Here is a 21,013-nt window from a genome sequence, read left to right on the forward strand (position 1 = left end):
CCGCCCTCCCCCGGCGTAGCCTCGCTCTGGCCGCTGGCACCGCCCCTCCCGCTGTGGTCGCCGGGAGAAGATGGCGGCGGCGGGGCTGGGTCCGGGTCGGAAGCAGGTGCGGCAGGAGGAGCTGCGGCGGCTCATGCGGGAGAAGCAGCGCCAGAACGCGGGAAAGAAGCGGATCGATTCGCCCTTCGCCAAATATCCTCGGCAGCGGGGGCTTCCCGGCCCTCCCCTCAGGGGCAGGCCCGGTGGGGCGGGGGTGGGGCGGCGGTGGCGGGGCGGTGAGGTGAGGGACGGGGAGTCCGCGCCGCAGCCCCCTGCTTCCCTTAACGGCGTCCGCCACGTACAACAGCCTGGGGCACCTGAGCTGCACGCTGTGCAACGCGCCGGTGAAGAGCGAGCTGCTGTGGCAGACCCACGTCCTGGGCAAGCAGCACCGTGAGGTGAGCGGCCGTCGGCTTCCCGCCCCGGCGGGCCGGGGGGCGGTGCCGGCGCTACGGGGGCCCTGGCTGCCCCTTGGCTGGGGGTAGGGGGTGTCAGCTGGACTCAGCGGGGCTCTGGTGGGGCTCGTGTTGTTGAGGGGTAACCGGGCAGCAGGTGAGGAGGGGGGAGGACGGAGCGGGGTGTGTGCTGCTTTCTGAGGTGTGTGCTAGTAGATAACAGCTGAGCATCTGCCAGGAGAGAGTAGCGTAAAAACAAGCCTGATTGGTTTTGTTTTCTTAAAACCGATGTACCTATTGAAAGGCCAGCACTTGACAGAATCGTCCTGCATCTTTCAAGGGTCGCACTCTTAAGATCCTGGAGTCATAGAATGGTTTGGGTTGGAAGAGACCTTAAAGGTCATCTAGTTCCAACCCCCCTGCCATGGGCAGGGAAACCTCCCACTAGACCAGGCTGCTCAAAGCCCCATCCAGCCTGGCCTTGAACACTTCCAGGGATGGGGCATCCACAGCTTCCCTGGGCAACCTGTTCCAGTGCCTCACCACCCTCATAGTGAAAAATTTCTTCCTGATATCCAATTTAAATCTCCCCTCTTTCAGTTTAAAACTGTTAACCCTTGTCCTATCGCTACATGCCCTTGTAAAAAGTCCCTCTCCAGCTTTATTGTAGGCCCCCTTCAGATACTGAAAGCTGTTCCTATGTTAGCGACAGTTTTTAACTGTCACTTTTCTGCAGCTTGGACTTGGAAACCCTCCTTGGGATTGCTTTGTTACCTGTATCTTATCAACTGACAGCTTACAGTTAGGAAAATATGCTTTTTTTTCTTTATAATTTAGCAGTAAAGATAAATAATATGTAAAACAGTTTTATGGAGCTTGTAACTAGGAGGCAACCTGAAATCTGACTTTTTTTTTTTATCTTTTTAAATTCCGCTGCTGCCGCTTAGCAGAAACTGAGAGATGGCATTTAATTTTACAAGTACTGAGGAAAAGACCAAAAGAACTGAGGGGTTCCTAGTTCATTGCGTGCACTCTGAGTAGATCATAGTGGCAAGGCACAGTAACGTGTCTTTAACACTACTGCCGTGTTTTAATTTTGAAACACTTAATATTCCAGGACCTTAGGATGAGCCCAGCCTTCCTGCGCTTTCCCCCAGTGTTTTACTGCTGTAAATGTTACTGATCTTAGCCTTTCCTTTCTCACTGGTGCGGCCTTGTGCAAGTGTCAGTTCCTCTGCCCCTATGCCACATCATTCATGAGGCTGACGGAAACATTGGTCTTGGTTTCTGCATCTATGATGTCTACTTCAGTGATCTTGTTCTAGAAAGATACTAGCTCGCTTCAGTAAACTGTTCTAGAAGCTCTGTGTTTTAAGCTGCAATCTAGAAGTTTCTGCTAGGAAAGCTTCCTGAATTTTTTACTTCTTTACAGAGAGTTGCAGAATTAAAAGGCACTAAGCAGACAGCATCAGGTTCAGCTGCTACCACATCATCTCATCCTGTCAAGAGAAAAACTGTTGACACAGAAAATACAGAGTTAAAGAGAGTAAAAGGTAAGGATAGAAAAATATTTATCAGGCACTTGCCAGAATCTAGCCATTTTACATCTTGAATGTTTTTGGTTTGTTTTATTTCCTGTGGAAGTGAGCGTGGATACACAAGACTTTTGAGTGAATGTCAGCTTGTTGCTGCTGAAAAGGGAAAAAGTCTGTCTTACTCTTTCTCTCTGAGTTCACTGATCAGGAGAAAACTGCACTTCTGGTAGTTTACCTAGTTTTCTTCTGGGTTACTGGGTTAAATTATGTCATGGAGCTGTGGGCTGGGTCCAAACAGAACCAGAAGCAGTGTAAGTTAAACACTTCACTTGCCCTGAAGTTGTGCTATTCCTTGTCAGTGGGATTAAGCCACTGGTTTACCTCAAACCGTGCATGAAAGTTCATGCTAAAGAAAAGATAGGGTTTTTTTTCCCTTGGTGCTACTGAATATGTCAACATATTAAATATATTTAAGCGTGCATGTGTGAACTTGCTGCTGTAGTAGGAGTGTGTTAGAGGGATGTATCTTTTAAAAGCACGGACTTTAAGAAGTGATTCTTGCCTGTTATACAGGTACAGACGAAAAGCCACATACGTCTACATCTGGGTAAGTAGATCTTATCACGTATGAGTTTTTTGTACTACCTGCTGCATTCTCACCCTGTTCTTACTCATCTCTTCCTCCTAGCCAAGGGCAAAGATTCAGAGAATCAGTAGATCCCTGCTTCTGCTCATTTTCTAATGTGTGTCTATATTCCTGAACATGGCAGCATCGTTCTCAGTGCAGATGAGAAAAATCATGGTATTAACTCTAGGGTCTCTGACAAAACAGGAACTCTTTTACTGTCACTATCAGACTTTTAAGGATTAATATGTGGTGGTATTATGCAGTTTGCTAGAATGAAAATAACTAGATCATGGCATGCACTCTAATGCTAGCATACTGCAGAAGAGATGGTAGTATGAAATTTAAAACTCTCACAAATATAGGAGTGCATTTGACTTCAAGGGATTGGGTTAAGCATCTTACTGCCACTAAAGATTTCTGATGGTATTTGTACATCTTTCTGGGATTGGTAGTTGTCACGCGAGGCCTGCAGGTCTCCCGTACACTTCTTCACAGAATAAATTATTATTATCTTGCATAGATGTTACATGCTGCTATCTTGACACTAGAAGACGCTTACCTTGTAGAAATTTTGAGTGTGCGTGCAAAATTGAGAGGTTGAGAGGTTTGTTCATTATTAAACTGATCAGTATGATTATTTTAAAATATAACCTGGAAAAATGTGTCCCTTGGAGGCCTGCAGCTATTCTGGGTGTTCTCAATTGCTGAGCCTGTGTGGCTCTTCTAAGCTGCAGTTCTGAGCAGCAGTAGATACCCAAAATAAGCAGTTGTGTAATACGTCAAGGTTATCAAGGTTTATGTGGCATCAGTATGACCGCTGAACTATGAATTCGTATTTGAACTTTGTATGTAATGTGTTCACAGCGGGTATACTGATCCGATTAGCTTTGAGTGAGGAAATAGAATTACCTAAGCTGCCATTCCTCCAAATGCACTTTGTCATGGGATGTTTTTATTAATGTTTCTGATCTTGAATATTCAAATACAAAAATGGAACTGAAGTGTGATCTGAAATGTGTTTTCAGAATTAACCTGAGCATTTCTGGGGAACTTCAAACAAAAGCAATGAATATGTGCTGCCTTCAGACGGTGGTTACATTGGTAGTCATGCAGTTTAGGGTATTGCACAATATCTAAAAGATCATATTCCTCACAGATTGAATAGGCTTCAGATGCTAGACTTTAAATTATTTTTGTGAAGTTTGAAATAGTTATGTTGTGTGTTCTTTACTAGGCTACCAGCAGATTTTTTTGATGAAACAAAGCAAGATACTGCAAATGAACAGCTTTCAAAGCGTCCAGGTCCCAGTTTATTGTCAGGAAATTACGATGATGATGATGATGATGAAGAGGAAGAAGAGGAAGAACAAGAGGAATCAAACAAATCTTCTGTTACGCCTAAAACTGAAATTCCACCTCCAACTCAAGAAGTAATAGCTAATTCTCTGCCTGCAGGTAATGCTGACTGAAATAGGAAGTGATTCAGCAAGGAGAAGCTGTGTTTTAACTGATGATGGAAGGGTTTTCATTTATTTTTCTAATTATTCCTGCTAGCTGGTTAGGGTGTGTAATACTGGAAGTAGAGAAAGGAGATTCTTTGCTGGTTTGTTATTGTGTAGTATTTTCTAAATATGCTTGTTGATTTTACGTTCTAATTGTTTGAGGCCGTCAAGTGAAATAATGTCTGGCTGTTCTTCCCTTGGTTCAGTAAGGTATTAATTGAAATTCCTGTCTAGTCAGAATTTTATAAAGAAGCTTGAACAGTTGTTCTTTTTGCTCATAGGCTTGTGTTCTTTCTTATAGACTTCTTTGACAGCAAAACTACAGCTGCTCCTATAGTTTCCCATTCAGGATCCATACAGAAAGCAGAGATACAAGAGAAGATAGTGGAAAGGTAGGCAGTCAAATATTGATAAATTTGGGAATCGTAAATAAATATTATCTTTTCAGAAAATACAAATTGTGATCACTTAGAAATCTGTCATATTTTTAACTTGTATTCAGAATAGTTTGTATATATGTCAGCCTCTAGCACTATTTCAGACAGGTATTTCGCACCCTGGGGACAGGATAAGAGATGGAGCAATGCCATACAGCGTCTGTTAGACATCTCTATTTGCAAATAATTTTAACACAGGATACTGTTGAAGCTTAGTGTCAATCACTGCTTTTAGCTGTTTAAAGAAAACCATTTGCTTGTTCTCTAGTAATGGTTCATCTCACTCGGGCACTTTTTTAGACAGTTGTTTAGGCTTTCAAAAGTAGAGACTGTGCTGTTAAAATGTTAGAGTGCTTGGCACTCTGGAAAGAATAGTTTAAGAAGCCTAAGCTCTTGTTTTGACAGTGAGGTTTAAACCCGCCCGTGCAGTTCTTGTAAGTTAGATAAGACCAAACTAAAGAAACAAGTTTTGATGGTTGTAGGTAAAACTTGGGGAATAAAAAAACGTGTTTAATTTCTAGGTCCTTTTATAAAAGTTCTATTCTTGACTATTTTAAACTCTACAATAAAGCAGGTCGTAAAGCGTTAACTCAGGATAATAGTAATCAAACATTTCAGGAAAGAAAACACTGCTGAAGCTTTGCCAGAAGGTTTCTTTGATGATCCTGAAGTGGATGCAAAAGTAAGTGATCTGCTCTTTTTATGCTGCTGGATTTATTTCTGCCAGTTGTAATGATTTTCTGAGTAGTAAGAATGCTTTTTCAGGTAATTAGTCATACCAGAATATAAGGAAATGACTGAACTATTTCATTCTGTATTAATTAGAAGACATGAAAAGGGACAGAAGCGGGCAGGAAGAGCTTGTTAAATCATGGCTCAGAATGTATTTTTGATTATGGTTCCTTTGTGGCTGTTAGAGAAAACCTAAGAAATGTTATTTGTTGGTTAAAATGCTGGACTCAGATTTGGACAATCTAACTGTTACTTTTATTTCATCATCCCAGGAAAAGCATTTCACCTAATTTGTAGGTCCCATTCTGCTTTGGATTCGAGGATATAAAAATAGTTCTCTTATGTCCTTTGAGAGATCCTGTTGAAAAGTGTTAAGAGTTACTATGTGACTCGTACTATACACGCTCTTTGAATGAAAATAGCTAGATTATGGCATACACTGCAATCTCTAGTACTGGCATGCTACAACAGTGAACTTGGTCTTCAGCCTTCTTGTCTTTTACCACTGTGGGGTTTTTTGATGCTCAGAAAAGAAATATGGGCATTCAGTGTGTCTCTCAAAAAAACCCCACAACTAAAAATCTTGGAATTTCGATCAAAATAATTCGTACTTCCTTCAACTTGCACAGTACCAAATGATGACCCAAATAAACACTGATATTTGAAATACAAACCTTTTTTTTTTTTTAATTTACCACAGATTTGATGGCTTTCTTGTTTTCTTTATTGAAATAATAGTGTTGTAGGCTCAAAGTCTTTTTTTTTTTTTCATTTTGTTTGAGTATATTTTCCTATTGTTCACACCCTAGAAGGCTGCTGGTGTATTTAAATTGGATTATGAGGTTGAGCCATGACTTCTGATTTGGAGACCTTCCAAGTGATGTTGCTTTATGTTCAGTTAATCCCCCTGTCCCAATTACAAGCGTAGGTGTCTCTTACTTGCTCTTGTCAACGTTCTTTTGGCACCACTCAGGCCCACATGTTGGCATATGTGAATAGTTTTGAAGAATGACATTTTGAATATTGAAATACGTAGCTGGAAAAGCCACGCTTTTCTTTTTTTTTCTTCATATTACCACGTGTTAAATTTTTCAAATACTTAGTTTCACCATGAGTTGAGAAGCTTGTGCAAAGCAGGAATGCCTAGCAGGCAAAGGAGAATCTGCTTATATCTGTGAGGACACTGGTTAGTGATCTTTGTTCTGGTTGTCACCTCACTTGATAAAATTTACAAGTGGATACGTGTTCCAGTAAGCTCTTCCTTGAATTGTTTGCAGGTGCTCTTCTTTTTAAGGAGCCCTTTCTAAGTTTAGTTAATATGCAGGGGAAGGAGAATATTTGTGTCCTTGCTTATATTGAGATGGCTGCAGTGATTCTGTGTTGGAATCATACACAAACTAATTATTTTCAGAATTAACAGCGAGCCTTTGGAAGGGAGATTGTGGGCTTGAAAAATGTTGGTTCTTTACATCAGGAATTTATAAAGCATATAAATTCTGGATTAGATAAATATCTCAAGGAAAAATAATGTCTTTAGTGTTTAAATTTATTGTAAGAAATACAAATAATTATGAATTACAAAAGACAACCACAATGCATAATAACACAGTACATACACATATGATAGAAATAATCACAGAACAGAAAAATGAAATGATGACTATTACTTCCCAGTACGTAGTTTGCTTGGAAGCTTCTAATTTATTCTATAAACTTAATTCATACTACTGGATTTTGTATAATCATTCAGGAACAAAACGTACCAAACTGTTGTCTTTACCATGGTGATGACTGATGTGTTACCGAAAGAGAGGAATGAATAAAGGAAAAATAAAACTAATGCAAAAAGATGGTGTCATGAATTACTCTGTTCAAATTGCTTCGTTCTCCTAGCTACATAATTTCCAGCCAGGCATAATCTGTCATCTAACATATGGTATATGCCACATCTTCCAGTCTTGAATTGTGGAAGTTTTGGTTACACATGTGGATTATCTTGTTTATTTGCTTGTGTTAAAAACACAATCTGGTTCTGATTTACCTTAGTTGTAGATCTTAAACTCATTCTTACAGCTACTACTTTTTCAGTCTTGTCTTAGTAATTAATGCAGTCTACCACAGAAGAAAAAGCTTTGCGTGTCGTTAAAATTGGTACGTAGCTGTACTATTTCTTCTGTTAGCCAACAAAATTAGACTAGATTTGAAATATAGTCAGACTATCTAATACCAGTCAGACTAGTGACTGAATCACTTGATACTTTATGTTATGCCAAAGGCAAATAATTCACTGCTTTTTGGCTTGTGAGATAGCTACTATATACGATTGAACAGGCAGCTTACAGAAGCATTTAAAAGTTATCAGCTGACATAGTGAAATTACAGACCATCAAGTTAACAGACTTAGTCACTTTTTTTAATCCAAACATTCCACACCATCCATTCTTAGTCAATTATTCTTTAATGATACAGTCAAGGGTGTTGCTTTAATCCAGGAGTAGAGTCCGGTTTTTTTCCTCTAAAACCATTGTGCAGTTGCACTCCCTTATTCATATACATTGCTTAAACTGAAATGTGTTGACCAGACTTTTCTGAGAACAAAACATAATTTATCTTATTTCTCCAGCTGTTTTACAAAAGAGTCACTAGACATAAATTGTTAATAAGCCTGTTTTCTCATGTTCCTTAGGTGCGAAAAGTTGATGCTCCAAAGGATCAGATGGACAAAGAATGGGATGAATTTCAAAAGGCAATGCGACAGGTCAACACAGTAAGTAATGGAATCTATTTTTATTGATTCTAAATACTATACACAATAAGGAAAACAACAGTTCCATGCAGCTCTGCAGAACGACTGACATCTGCATTTGTCAGCTGTTTGTTGCAATGCAGTGTGTGGTTAAACGCACTTTATAAATGAGCAAAGGGTTCCTTATATTTTCCACTTAAGGGAAATTAAATTGAAAAAACATTTGATCAGTATCCGGTCATCAATATATATCTAGTTACATTTGTTAAATTGCCTTTAAATAAGGTAGCGTATACCTCAGATCAGCGTCCTGTATCCAAACAGGACATAATTGTGGGCTCTTCTTTAGATGAGATGTATTCATATTTTAACCTTGAACAAACCAGAACAAAACACCACCCATTTGTCTGTCTTTTTCAAAAAGAATCTATGAAGTGTGGGTAACCTGGGTTTTATGGTTAATTTAAATGTACTGGAACGGAACCCCAAAATTTGGGAAAGTGACAAAAGATTTTGCGTGTGAGAGATGTAAGTTGGCCATAATTTTTCTGTTCTTCCATTTTTTACTGTTTAGCGTTGCTCGGAAAGTCTTCCCAGAACAGGTTTCATTCTGCCCTTTTGTACAACATAAAACTGTCACTAAAGATACCTGGTGTTCTCAATCTTCCTCTAGAGTATTTGCTATTTTTTTTTTTTATTATTTTTAATTGTAAATAATTGCTCATATGTCAACTGCCAAGAAGAGTGGTGCAAAAAAATTTATCGTTGCTCATTTTAAAGTGGTCAGCGCTATAAACAGAGCGAATGTTCATACAAAAGCAGTGGTGGATACATTTTGCTAGCATTAGCCATTCAGATAATTCTTCAGCTTAGAAGGAATCTTCTCAGTTATGCGTGGACCATTGATTGCATAGCATCTCCCAGACATTCAGATTTGAGAAAGTATATGCTGAAAAAAATAACAGGTTAGAAACACTTCGGGATCTAGCGTGAATATTTAACCAATACTTTCAATAAGCTTGTGTAATGAAGTCCCAAGCATTGGGATATAGCTCCTATTTCAGCCTCAGACTTTGGATGCGCGGAGTTTCTTTATGCCCCGTTTCAAATAGTAGTGTATTGAAAAATTCAAAAGGTTAATCCCAGAGCAGCCAAACTACTTTTCATTTTTAGTTTTAAGAAAAAACCAAAACATTTCCATTTCAAATTAAACCAGATCAGTTTTTTCTGTATCTGCCTCCAGAGTCTTTTGTGAAGGTGGGAGTATACGCATAGGAGATTGACATTGACTTGAGGTAGAGGGGAGGAAGGGGAAGACACAGACATCAAAAAGGAACAACAGTGGAATTCAGGATGAAGGTGAATTTTCTTAGCGCTTTTCTGGTTTAGATTTCAGAAGCAATAGTGGCAGAAGAGGATGAGGAGGGACGACTAGATCGTCAGATTGGAGAAATTGACGAGCAGATGTAAGTAGATCAATTTTTCCTCAAACTTTCTGTTCTCCAGCAGTAATGGATCGCTATTTGACTAGAGTGATAAAAACATTTTCAATTTTAATTTTCTGTGATAGTACCTTTCACGAATCACCTAAACATTTGAAGGAGAAAGACCGACTCCCTCAGATTGCAGAATGATACCTAATAAAAACATGAATTTTGGTCCAAAGTTATGTAATTATTTGCAAAGAGAGAATGCACTAGAATCACTGAAAATACAGCAAGCAGGCATGGGCAAAATAAAGCAATAGAAGGCAAATTCTTTGAACAAACTGTCCCTGTTGGATATTCTGCACTGCAGTTAAAATTTTGATAATGAGGTTTGTGTTTTGACCATCCATTTGTTGGACTGAAAATGCCCTGTTCTGTGACTAACTCTCCTTGTTTCTAATAAAAGTTTACTTAAAGGTTTTGTTGAATGATGCACTTCATTACATGAAGTGGGTTTTTTTGTTTTGTTTTTTTGATGTGGTAGGTGTAGCGGTTGGATAAGCATTAGTTTAAACTCCTAAGTAACCTGAAATACAGCTTAGTGGAACAGATCGTTAGCATTATCATGTAGCTTAACGCGTTGATTAACAATTATTATGACAATGGTAGCAATCGAAAAGAAAAAGATGAATTCTGATTTTAATGAACCTTGCAACAAAAAGAAGACACTAAAAATTAAAGGAACACTTAAGCCATCTGGCCGGATTGACATGCTGCAGATAGTGAGCATATAGTAGCAATAGCATTGGGTTCAAACTGACTTTGACAGTACAGGAGTGTCTTAACAATGTTCATGTAATTCTGGAGAGGGCTTGAGCTAAACCTGGCTGTCTGTTTGCATTCATTTTTAACAGTAGTTTAGGATGCTATAGTACGTAGAACCAATTTCGGGAATTTGTAGAGAATTTCAGGTTTGTTACCATAATTATTTTTCCCCCAAATAGAAGTTCCAAATAGATTTTTAAAGACTGTTTTTGTAGCTTTGACTTCTGAGTGCATTTAAATGCAGCCATTTTAAGTTAAATTAAAAATCAAATTAATTGCAGTTACATTCATGTTTTCCTTAGCCTTCAAATCTTCAGCTGTGACTGCATGTGAGTAATCGTATTGCAGATATGCAAGGAGAAACGGATGCAGATAATAATCTTTCCTTGTTGACCCTTCATAGCAAATAGGAATGAAAGAAGCAAGGATGTATTTAAGTCAAGCTGATACTACTTGGCATTTTCAACAACATATCCTGTTAAAACGGCAAGTTATAAAACATTTTTCAAGGACAGAACTTTTTAAGTAAATGGAAAACTGAAACTCGTGGATTGTGTTTACTTGAAAAGTTCTGTTGTAGCACACAGTAAGCAGATAAAGGATCTGAACGCTTGTGCTGCTTTTTTATTTTCAGAGATGCCACCACTAAGTTATAAAAATTGATAGCCAGTTGATATCTCACCTTTCTAACATAAATGAAAACCATAAGCGGAGCAAAGAATAGTGTCTCTTCCTGTGTGGAAGTGGATGTTGGTTTGTGGTGGTATTGCAGTTGTTAAAATATTTGGATTAGATCTCCTTGCTAGAGAACCGACCACATCTCTCCTCTCCTCTGGTCAGTTTCCACGTGATTAATACAGAGAAGGTGCACTAGCATATCGCAGCTTTGTTTACCCAAAGGTGGGGAATTAAAATCCAGCACTGCAGAAAATCCAATTAATGTGCAAAGCATTAATAGGTGGTTTGCTTTTCAACAGTGAATGCTATCGCCGTGTTGAGATTTTGCGTAACCGCCAGGATCTGATGAAGGAGAAGTTAAAGGAAGCCATGAGGTTAAGAGCAATGCAAGAGAAAGAGGATGAGGCTATTGGCAGCGAAGACGAAGAAGAGCTGCAGGATTTGCTGTCTCAAGACTGGCGGGTGAAGGGGACCTTGTTGTAGCGTTTCCACAACATGGTTGATATTCTCTTTATCTGTGATGTTACTTCCATGGTTAGAAGTGAGAGGCTTTTGTTAAGTATTTATTTAAAGAGGATCGAGAGATGGTAAAGAGCCAAATGTATTAAAAGAAGAATCTTTGTAGACCTACAATGGTGTATCACTTGCTGTAAAAACTGTATATTGCAAATGTTTTACAATATTGAATGTACCTTTCATATTAAAATTATTAGTTTCCTACCAGAGGTATTTTAATGATATTAATAAATCACTGAATAATCTCTACAGTTTTGGAAGCATTAGATATATCTGGTAATTTTGAGACTTGGGTCACTGTGTATAGAAGTAAAGGACTTGCAAAAGTGGTAGTGTGTGGAGTTTTCCCAGATTGGGGGCATAGGGAAAGGAAAATATTATGCATTTATGTTATCTTAATATTTGTAAGTGCTTTTCTGTCAGTTGCCCCAGCTCCCAATAAAATATGTACATTTTTTTCAGGATCCATTATCGTTTCTCTGTCTATGTAAGGACCAAGCTCCACAGCGTGTGCTCTGTGATGGGCCGTAGGCGGTGCTGAGCGCTTTTCTTTATAGTATCTTGTTTTGCTTAGCGCGGCCGTAGGGTAGCTATGTAGTCATCTCTTGAACCAGAGGGACGAAAACACAATGGTTACATATTTGCGTAACTAAATGAAAGGGTGACAAAATGCCAGAGAGGAAGGTACTGCAGTGGAAACTGATGAGGTAAAATCATTTATCTAGCTGTAAACACTGGAAATTTTCTTAAGATATTTTCTTAGGCACAGAGAGCATCTGAAATTGATTTCTGTTCTGGTAAACAAAGATGAAGTAGAATCGGGTACCAACAAACTTGATAAGACTGGGACACAGAAAGCAGAACTACCTTGAGCTTTGGTAAGTGCGTCTCTGTTTCTTTTTTTTTTTTTAAATGAAGCGTATTTTTTTGCTGTTGCAAATCTTAAAATGTTTCAAATTTTCTGAGGACTTTTGAAAAAAATAGGAGAAACGTGTGGTTTAATTTTTAGCAAATAGTAAAGCTGTGAAGGAACAGGTTAACACTCTTTTTTATTTTTTGAAGATTCTAGTTTTAAAACAAGCTAGGTTTTAAAGGGAGAAAGCAAGCTTTGTTTTTATGAGAGCATTCCAGATGCTTGCCTCAGAGATGTTTATTAACCAAGCAACAAAGAGGAAAACTAAAGCTAGATGTTTGATTTCCCTGTTTTGCAAGAAAGACTTGATATGGTGGGAGCCCTTTCCTTTCTGTCAGATGCTTTTTTGCCACTCCTGGTTTCCATGATGCTTGGGTTCAGCTCTGGCAAAGTTCAAGCCATGGACCTTAGCCGTTCGGTGCATCTTTTTATTCCTGCTCACATATGCTGGCTTGCAGCCCTTGTTTTTCGGTTGATTCAATAACCATAAGTTCAAGTAGCTGTTGCTGCTAAAATGTTTGACAAAACACTGCATTCTTACATGAATTAGTACTGTTGTTGAGATAGCAACGTCTGTGACTTAATGCAGAAGCATTCAGAGAGTACTGAAACAAATAATAAATGTTTTGGCAAGTTGGAGAAAACTCAGTTGGGCCAAAACTGAAATAAAATTCCCTTCTATAGTGTGAAATATTTGAGCATCAATGTATAAGGCGCCTGTCACGCTGCAGTGAAAGATCTCTAGATCCATTTTTCCCTCTAAAGAGAACTTCCAGCTGAGAGGGTGATACAGCATTAACAGATGGACAGTTTTGTTTGAAAACAAAGCAAAAGACACTCCCCCAGTTTCACTCTTGGAAGAGGTAAGTTTCTAATTGTCCTACTTATTTTTGCCTTTCACTGCCCTCACTCACCACAGTGTCACAGCCTGTTAACGCTGAAATTTAGAACCACTCTCTGCATTTGGCTTGATCTCAGAGAAACAGACGTGACTAACGTCGGGTCACGCTGAACGTCAGTATAAAAAGGTTAATCTTGGAGTTTATAACTTACAGGTATATGTACAAAAGGGAAGTGTAACTTTGATTTTGTACGTGAATCGGCAAATCATGGTTTCAACTGTAGATAAATAGGAAAGGAGCCGAGCAGTAAAACGGTTCGGCGGGTTTGGTTCAGTTGCCCTCCTCTTCAGAGATACCTAGCAGTAAGAAGTCTCTAGAATTGGGTGTTGTACTGCAAAAGGGTTTTCTCTGCTGTTCAAGAGAGTCATTTTTCATTCTGTGAGTTTAGTGCCAGCGGGGAGGGAGTTTGCACACGCAAATCCAAACCAGTGCAGCCCCTTGTTTTAATTACTGTTAGGAACAGGCGGCAGGAATAAACACCAGATCGCTCATCACTCTCTTCATTATCCTCACGTGACTTCTGTTGGAAGAGGAAAGGCGATGGAGCGGCCAGTGGGCGTCTGATGCTGAGGGAGTAACTGGCAGCATCGCTCCCACTTGGCTGTTGCTTGTTTAAGAGTTGGTGCTTTTTTTCCTTGGAGGAATCTCATAGATCCACAAACGGTGCATACAATTTTGATGCAGCCCGTTGCGTACAACTATACGTTTCTTCACCATTTCAAATAAAGCTTTTCAAGAGCTTTGTGAAGAAGCCAGGAGTGACTTTGCTAGCTGTGGCCTACGTGACCATGGGTGTATGCGTTGCTGTTGTGTCAAGAAAGCAAGAAAACACCCTGCATCTTAGGAAAGTAGCGTGGCTGTAAGGGAGAAAAGGGAATCGCCCCAACCTTACTGAGTAGACAAGCTAATTTATCAAGTAATGATCTCCTGTGTCTGCCCTCAGTTTTAGAAAACAATTTTATGATCTTTTGAAGAGCTAAGTGATTAACCAGAGCAAGTAATTGTTTGGTGTTTTTTTTAAATATGCACTTCTTTGATTTTTCTAACATCTTAAGTTTCTCAAATTCTGTATTTTAAAGAATAAAGATTGAAACTAGTCCTAATAATGATCTCTGTCCATAGCCACAATTAAAAACAAAGTTGTAACCTCTAGGACAGTGGAATTGAGACTATTTTAATGCTCTGATCTCCAGGACTTACGGAAAATCAAAGAGTCAGAATGAAGGGGGAAGACTGAGCATCTGTAATCCTGATTTACTGATATAATAATAGAGAGCGTGCCCACGTTTAAGAACTGCGGAATTCCCTGCTACTACAAAACAGTTGTGATTCCCCAGCTCAGTGATTTTGAAACTCGTAGTAAGTGACTGCCAGGGCCAAAATGTGTGTTTGAAATGGAGTTCCAAGGAGCAGCTCTGCAGGGAGCAGATAACCACAGCTGCTACTGACCGGCTGTTGGTAGTTAACTCTTCTCTGGCAAGCACAATCAATCACAAACGGTAATCTGCGTGTTAACTTCTCTCCCGCCATGGAAGAAATAAGCTGCTGCTGTCATGGCTGAGAAGGAAATGTGGAAAAAGGGCCGTATTTGGTACAGAGGAGCCCGAAAGTGATTGCGCAAAACCAACCAAACCAACAACAACCACCACCAAAACAACGTTCTCATTTGCTAACGTGATTGTCATTCCTCCGCTAAAGCGTATAACTTTAAAATTTGCTTCAGAATCACAAATATTGGTTAAAAAGAACATTAACATTAGCTTTGGTCAGGCCCCCTGCCAATACATTCAATTTGAGGAGAGACAGATTTTGCTGATTACATGCCACTGTAATTAAATTCTCTGCATTTTATCATCTTACAAACACTGAGCTAGAAATAGCTCTAATGAGAAAGGTCGCATTACTCAAATATTTTCAGCACTTAAAAACGCTTTCTTTTTTGGTATAATCAAGAAAGCCTGCACTAGGAAATCCGACATTCGACCGATAGGAATCCTGCTGTAGCTGTCATTAGAAACCATAGTGTGAGTATTTAAAGTTTCAGAAACTCCCTTTTCTTAGGTAATATCAGATGAATGTGGCGCTTTTCCTTCATTTCAGTTACCGTCTTGAGGCATGTGGCAGGCTCTAGAGTGACAGGACACACGCGCTGATGCACAAACTGAATTAATGGGCATTACTGCGCTCTTTCCTGGAACCAAGGAGTAAGTATGCTTCAGTGGCAAGAAAAAGTAGGATGTACTTGTATCCCTGGAAACTGTCGTTCAGGCCAAGAGACCGAAACTTTCTGGTGTGAAGCAGTTTTTCCGTGTATCTGCCTTCATTTCGTCTTCTGCTCATCACTGCACTTAGAACTATCCCGGCCTGTCAGCTGGAAAAAGAAATGCCAGCAATTCCCTTGTGCAGACAGGCAAACCGGGCCTTTCTTCCGAAAATATAGTTGAGGGACTAAAGCCTTGCGTAATTGGTGGTTACAGCACTTAGGGAGGATGTTAAGAGATCCCAGTTTAAATCCTGCCTTCTCTACGCCGGCCCTTGAACCTACAGTTCCTCTGATCCCGCTGCGCAGCCTCACCACCATTGCAGCCTTTCCTCTGGAAGCTGTGCCGCTGTCAAATGATCGAATTCGTGAGCAAGTGTGGCTTGTCTGATAACCGTGACGCTCACCTCCTCTGCTAAGTACCTAAATAGTGCCAAAATACGTTCAGCTGAGATTGAGGCTACGGAAGAAAGTGGATGCCAGAGAAGCACTCTTGCTTTCATGCTGTTGGGTACTTAAAAATGAAAAAAAAAAAAAAAAAAAAAAAGAAAAAAAGAAAAAAAAGGGATGCTTCCATTTTTACTGCCTAGTTTGGCTGGGGAAGGTCGAGCGCACGCTTTAAGTCTGTCTTGTGAAACCTCACAGAAACACCTTGCCCGTGCAGCCCAGCGAGGCTGAGGCACTGCCCAGGTGCCTCAGTCCATGGGCACCAGTGAGATTCACGCTGTTAGCTTCCTAGGAGCCTTCACTGGCATAAATATGCGCTTTTTGGGGCCCACAGATGCCTTCTGGCTACGCCCGAGAACAGAGAGCACCCTGCGAATTAGCAACAGACTGGGTTATGTGGCTGAATACCTCTAACTTACTTTCTTTGTTTTCTTTCTGGTTGATGTGCATTTGCATGTTCTATATTTATTTTTTTTTCACTAGAAAAACACACCAGAGCTGCTTGAATTCGTTTGAGCTGTTTGCCAGAACTCTGCTACCAACTTGATGATGTGAAAGCTGCAGGACTTGTGGTATCTTTCATTTGGAAACTCACAGTCGTGTGGGCAGTGACCTTTTCATAGCGGGTGCGTGCTTCCTCTTATCTACCTTTGGGCATGACTGGTTTTGTTTTCGCTCTATCTTGGATAATACTATTTTGTACCTTTTTTTTTTTTTTTCCCTACAGACATACCTTCTTGTGTTTTGTCTGCCTGTTTTGTATATTAAAACTATCCAGGAACTTTTTCTTGCCGTTCAGAAATCTTTTCCAATTAAAATAATTAAAATGAGTCCTCATTTAGCCTAGATTTTTTCAAATTTCTGCCCGTATTTTTTGAAAAAGCCCTTTCAAATGACTTTTTTTTTTTTTTCTTCCCTTGTCCATGTGTCTTCATTTTACCTCTCCTTACTCCACATGCAAACGTGCCCCTGCACTGGTTTGTTTAAATCTCAGTCCAGTCTTTTCTAGCCAATTCTGCAAAGCACGTGGGAATCATTTATGTGAAAGATGCTATACAGGACAGAGCTGCTGCTGCTGCCCTTTGCCTAGCAGCTTTACTGGGAGAGCAAAGCCTTGACCTACTTAGCGCTGAGCTGCAATAATGTTCTTTTTTTTTCTTTTTTTTCTTTTTTTTCTTTTTTTCATTTACACTAGCCAGGCTAGCCAGAGAAATAGCTTTTGCTGATGAGGAAATGAAGAGTATGGAGGTCTCTGCTGTGAAATCAGCTTCAGCTCTCCTTTCAAGAGTAAGCAGTTACATGTATTTATATTTTAATATAAATAAATTTTAAGTAATAATAACGCAGAATTTTATCTAGCTTAGTACGACAGCCTATAGTTCTTCCAACCTAAGGGTTGCAATAGCTAATCCTACACTAGGTGCTGGGAAGCAATGAGGCATTCTGCAGCCTTCCTCGGCAGCCTTTAGTGTCGAGAGTTGCGCTGTGGCTGCATCTGTATTGAAAAAGCCGCTAGAGGCTTCCGAGTCTGGATGCACGCCTTGGTCATAGCGTAGTTCCAGGCTCAGACTCGAGTTCCAGACACGTGGGAGCTCTCTGTGCCCTAAGGCCCACGGAAAAATAACAGCGATACGTCCCGCAAGTGCTCGGCCGGGGCAGCGAGGGGAGCCGCGACCCCAAGTTGAATACCCGGGGACAAGCACAGACCTTAGTAGAGTAGGGGATGGAGGTTGTAGAATTAGTCTCGCGTCATCAAGGACGCCACTCACTTGCACTGCCAAAAAAACTCTGCTTTCTCAGGAGGGTAAAGCAGTACATGTGAAAGGATTGCCAATGCCCGAAGAGGCGAGGTGGCGGGGGCGCCGCCAGAAGCGCCGCGTGCAGCGACGGCTCCCTTGCTTTCCACACTCTTGGTGTGAAGAGAAGAACGCGAGGCTGTGACTGCGGCGCCTCAGCAGATGCAAAGGAGGAGCTGGACGGCTCAAGCGGGGCGGCAGGGCAGGAGGAGACGCTTCCCCGGGCCAGCTCTGCATTCTCCCCTTTTAATGCAACTCGTCACGCTCCTCCCAGCTGCCGGGCTGCTCTCCCGGCGGGATGAAAGGTGCTGCCTAGAAGCCTGGTCACTGAACTGGGAATGGGAAAATATGAAGGGTCTTAGCAATAATGTACTCAGCGCCCAAGTTTTTGTTTCTTTTGTTGTTTTTCTCTCCCCGGTATCTGATCTTAAAAATCAGTACGCAAAACCACAAGAGATACAAACCAGCGGCTTCTTGTAGCAAAAAGCCAAATTCTGCCTTTTCTATGCAGCGGGAGAAGTTCTCCAAGAGCAACTTTGTTATAAAGCAAAAAAGGCTTTGCAGAAATACTGCTTACTCTACCAATTACACAATCTGGCTCCATCTGATCATGAAAAAAGACCTCATCGTCCCTGACAATGAGCTAACGTACTTTCTACCGCTGCCAGTATCGCACAGTGGTTACACTCTTTCCCAATGAGCACTGGGACCTTAAGCGTGATGATATGAAACCTTTAATCATTAATGAAAACAAGCAATTTGTCTATGATCTCAGTTTGACAATCCATAAAATAGTGTTTCTCAAACGACAAATTAGCAACTCGGTTACAAAGAACAAAGTTTAAACAACACAACAGTTGTATGCACAAAGCTACCACGTCTTTTTTTTTTTTTTGTATCAGGAAAAAAATTTATTTATAAAAACGTCTCATTTAATTTAATTTACTGTCAAGTCTCTAGCTGAATACAGTGGTTTAAAACACTAACGGCCCATGCTTTTATACAGATTAGCCAAAGCATGAACATCAATGAAAATTAACCCCCGAAAATAACTTTTCTTTGCGTTATGTTATGAGCCACAACAGTGTTAAAACTGGAACAGTAATGAAAGCAACACAAGAGTTAGGAAGCACAGTTGCTTAAAGAGTAAAGGAAGTATTTTCTTTTGATGTCTCAGAATAATAAGAAAGTTAGAAATGGCAGAAACTCCTCTGTAGATTAGTCCATAGAAAGCATTGTCTCATGGGGCTTTGGAAAAGTCCTGTCTGGTGGCTAATGCACTAGGGCATGATGAGATACATTACAGAGCCCCCAGGCCAGTAACTTCTGAAGACAGCCTAAAATGTAGGAACAAAAACGAGGAAAAGAAAAGTAAAAAAAAAAAAAAAAAAAAAAAAAAAGGCAAAAAAAAAGAAAAAAAATCTTCTCACTATTAAAAAAATAACACTTGAGTACAACCAGCACAGAACAGCATTTCAATGCAGGCAAGTTTTCCCACACAGAGGTTGGTGGTTTGTGTTTTGTTTTTTTGTTGTTTTTTTTTTTTTTTAAATGTCAGTTATTGAAACAGTTACAATAGTCCAGAACAATTTTACAGCAGTTTTCTAGAGCTGTTAAATAGCTGAGGTACCTTGACATTATTTCCAGTTTTTCCTTCATTATATACAAATGAAACAAAACAAAACAAAAAAAAAGCCCAAAGCAACAAAATAAAAAAAAAAACCCAAACAACAAAACCAACCAAAACCCCCATTTGGATAAGTGCAAACTGTAACAATGGCAGTTCTACAAACGGTTACAGTGACAAAACTTAGTGCAAAGGTACTACGGTGAAGAGAAGCCCACAGAATACAGAAATGACACAAAATACTGAGATAGTACTTAGCCCTATACAATAATAATAACACACTTTGAAATACCATGTTTTTAAAAAGTATTGCATTTGCATTGTGTTTTTAGTTTATATTAAAATGCACTGAATACAGTTCAATCGTTAAAGCTTTGTGTCCAAGGAGTGCAAAGTGGATGAACATGGCGGGCTGATGGGATTCTGGATTCGGAAGTGGTGAGGAAAACAAGATTGCATTACTGAAGTTATGCAACAGAAATTAAAAAAAAAAGAAGGTGGATGGACAAACAGAAAATGCAGTTAAAAACTAGTTCCAACAGCTAGCGACCAGCCATTACGTCCCCGGGCTCGCTTCAGTTTGGCTGCAATTAGGTGACTGGTTTTAGTTCATCTGAACATCGTTAAGTTCTTGTTAAAGGCATGTTACCTGTGCGGGCAGCGACCCTTTGAATGGCCTTTGATAAGCACTAGATTTCATCTGTAATTACAATACAACCTGACTGCACGAGTAGCGGTGTGTTAAACAGGGATGTATTTTGTACAGAAACCGAACAAAAAAATGGCCATTTTGGCCGAACAAAACATATGTGGGAGGGGGTACCACAATAGCACATGTCTGGTTTGTACCTACTATTCAGTACTTACAGAAATAAGCGCTTTGTTGTTATGTATATAACATCTGAGTGCAAAAGGAGGAGCCTGCTCTCCCTCCCTACGGTGGAGTTCTTAAAATTACGTTTTTCCAAACCAGAGAAAAACAGTTGCGGCCTTTAAAAGAATGAAAAGGAAAGGGACAGGTGCCTGATATTTTTTTCTTGTTGTCTTCCCACCATTTGGACTTAGCAGCATTTCTCAGCCCAGAGAGCTTCATTTGTTGTGCACAGAAGTACCGGGGGTTTGGTACTTTCTCGCCCCCGGCTCCTGCTCGCAGGCAGGGAAGATGGGAGTCTTCAGGCCTGTCGAATGACAGAGGGGTGGCCAGCACTTCACGGGGGATTGCAGGGGGGGCTACCAATCATCAGAAGTGCCAGGTTTGCAACAGAAATCTGTAGCAGTTAAAAAAAATAATTAATCAGAGGTGCCAATTTATCATAGTAAATTTACCAACCTCTGAAGTTGGAGGGATGCCTTCCGAGGATGCCAGTGCAGTTATACACCAGGCCGCACGGCTGGAGCATGACCCGGCCACCAAAATTTTTGCCTCATTTCTGTTTTTTTCTTTCTCTCCAGGTCTCTCCTTGCTAGGCTGGGGGCAACCCTGCTGGGCTGGGGGGGGTTGCCGGAGGGCCACGGCAGAGGGATGGGAGGAGAGCCCTTGGGCTGGCGGGGAAAGCTCCCAGGTTGGTGGGAAAAGGCCCTGGGCTGGTGGAGAAAGCCCCCAGGCTC

General features: G+C 40.5%; 1 protein-coding gene and 1 long non-coding RNA gene across 4 annotated transcripts; both read left to right on the plus strand.

Annotated features, from left to right (window-relative positions):
- Positions 1-23: 23 nt before the first annotated feature.
- ZNF830 (zinc finger protein 830) lies at positions 24-11,924 on the plus strand. Its single transcript, XM_054190149.1, has 10 exons — positions 24-192; positions 338-437; positions 1,867-1,987; positions 2,543-2,576; positions 3,832-4,052; positions 4,401-4,491; positions 5,155-5,218; positions 7,955-8,035; positions 9,404-9,480; positions 11,244-11,924. Exons 1-10 carry the CDS (start codon positions 71-73, stop codon positions 11,425-11,427), a joined length of 1,095 nt encoding a protein of 364 aa, XP_054046124.1. The 5' UTR covers positions 24-70; the 3' UTR covers positions 11,428-11,924.
- A 43-nt stretch (positions 11,925-11,967) lies between these two features.
- Positions 11,968-17,271, plus strand: LOC128904963 (uncharacterized). Of its 3 annotated transcripts, XR_008464713.1 has the most exons (4): positions 11,968-13,236; positions 15,376-15,479; positions 16,466-16,608; positions 17,178-17,271. It is a non-coding gene; the product is annotated as an uncharacterized LOC128904963 (long non-coding RNA). The 3 variants fall into 3 exon arrangements; XR_008464711.1 differs by having other exon boundaries at positions 11,968-15,479; XR_008464712.1 differs by lacking the exon at positions 17,178-17,271 and adding an exon at positions 16,710-16,974 and having other exon boundaries at positions 11,968-15,479.
- The last annotated feature ends 3,742 nt before the right edge of the window (positions 17,272-21,013 follow it).

Source organism: Rissa tridactyla, chromosome 2 (genome assembly GCF_028500815.1).
Source record: "Rissa tridactyla isolate bRisTri1 chromosome 2, bRisTri1.patW.cur.20221130, whole genome shotgun sequence".
Lineage (NCBI taxonomy): Eukaryota > Metazoa > Chordata > Aves > Charadriiformes > Laridae > Rissa > Rissa tridactyla.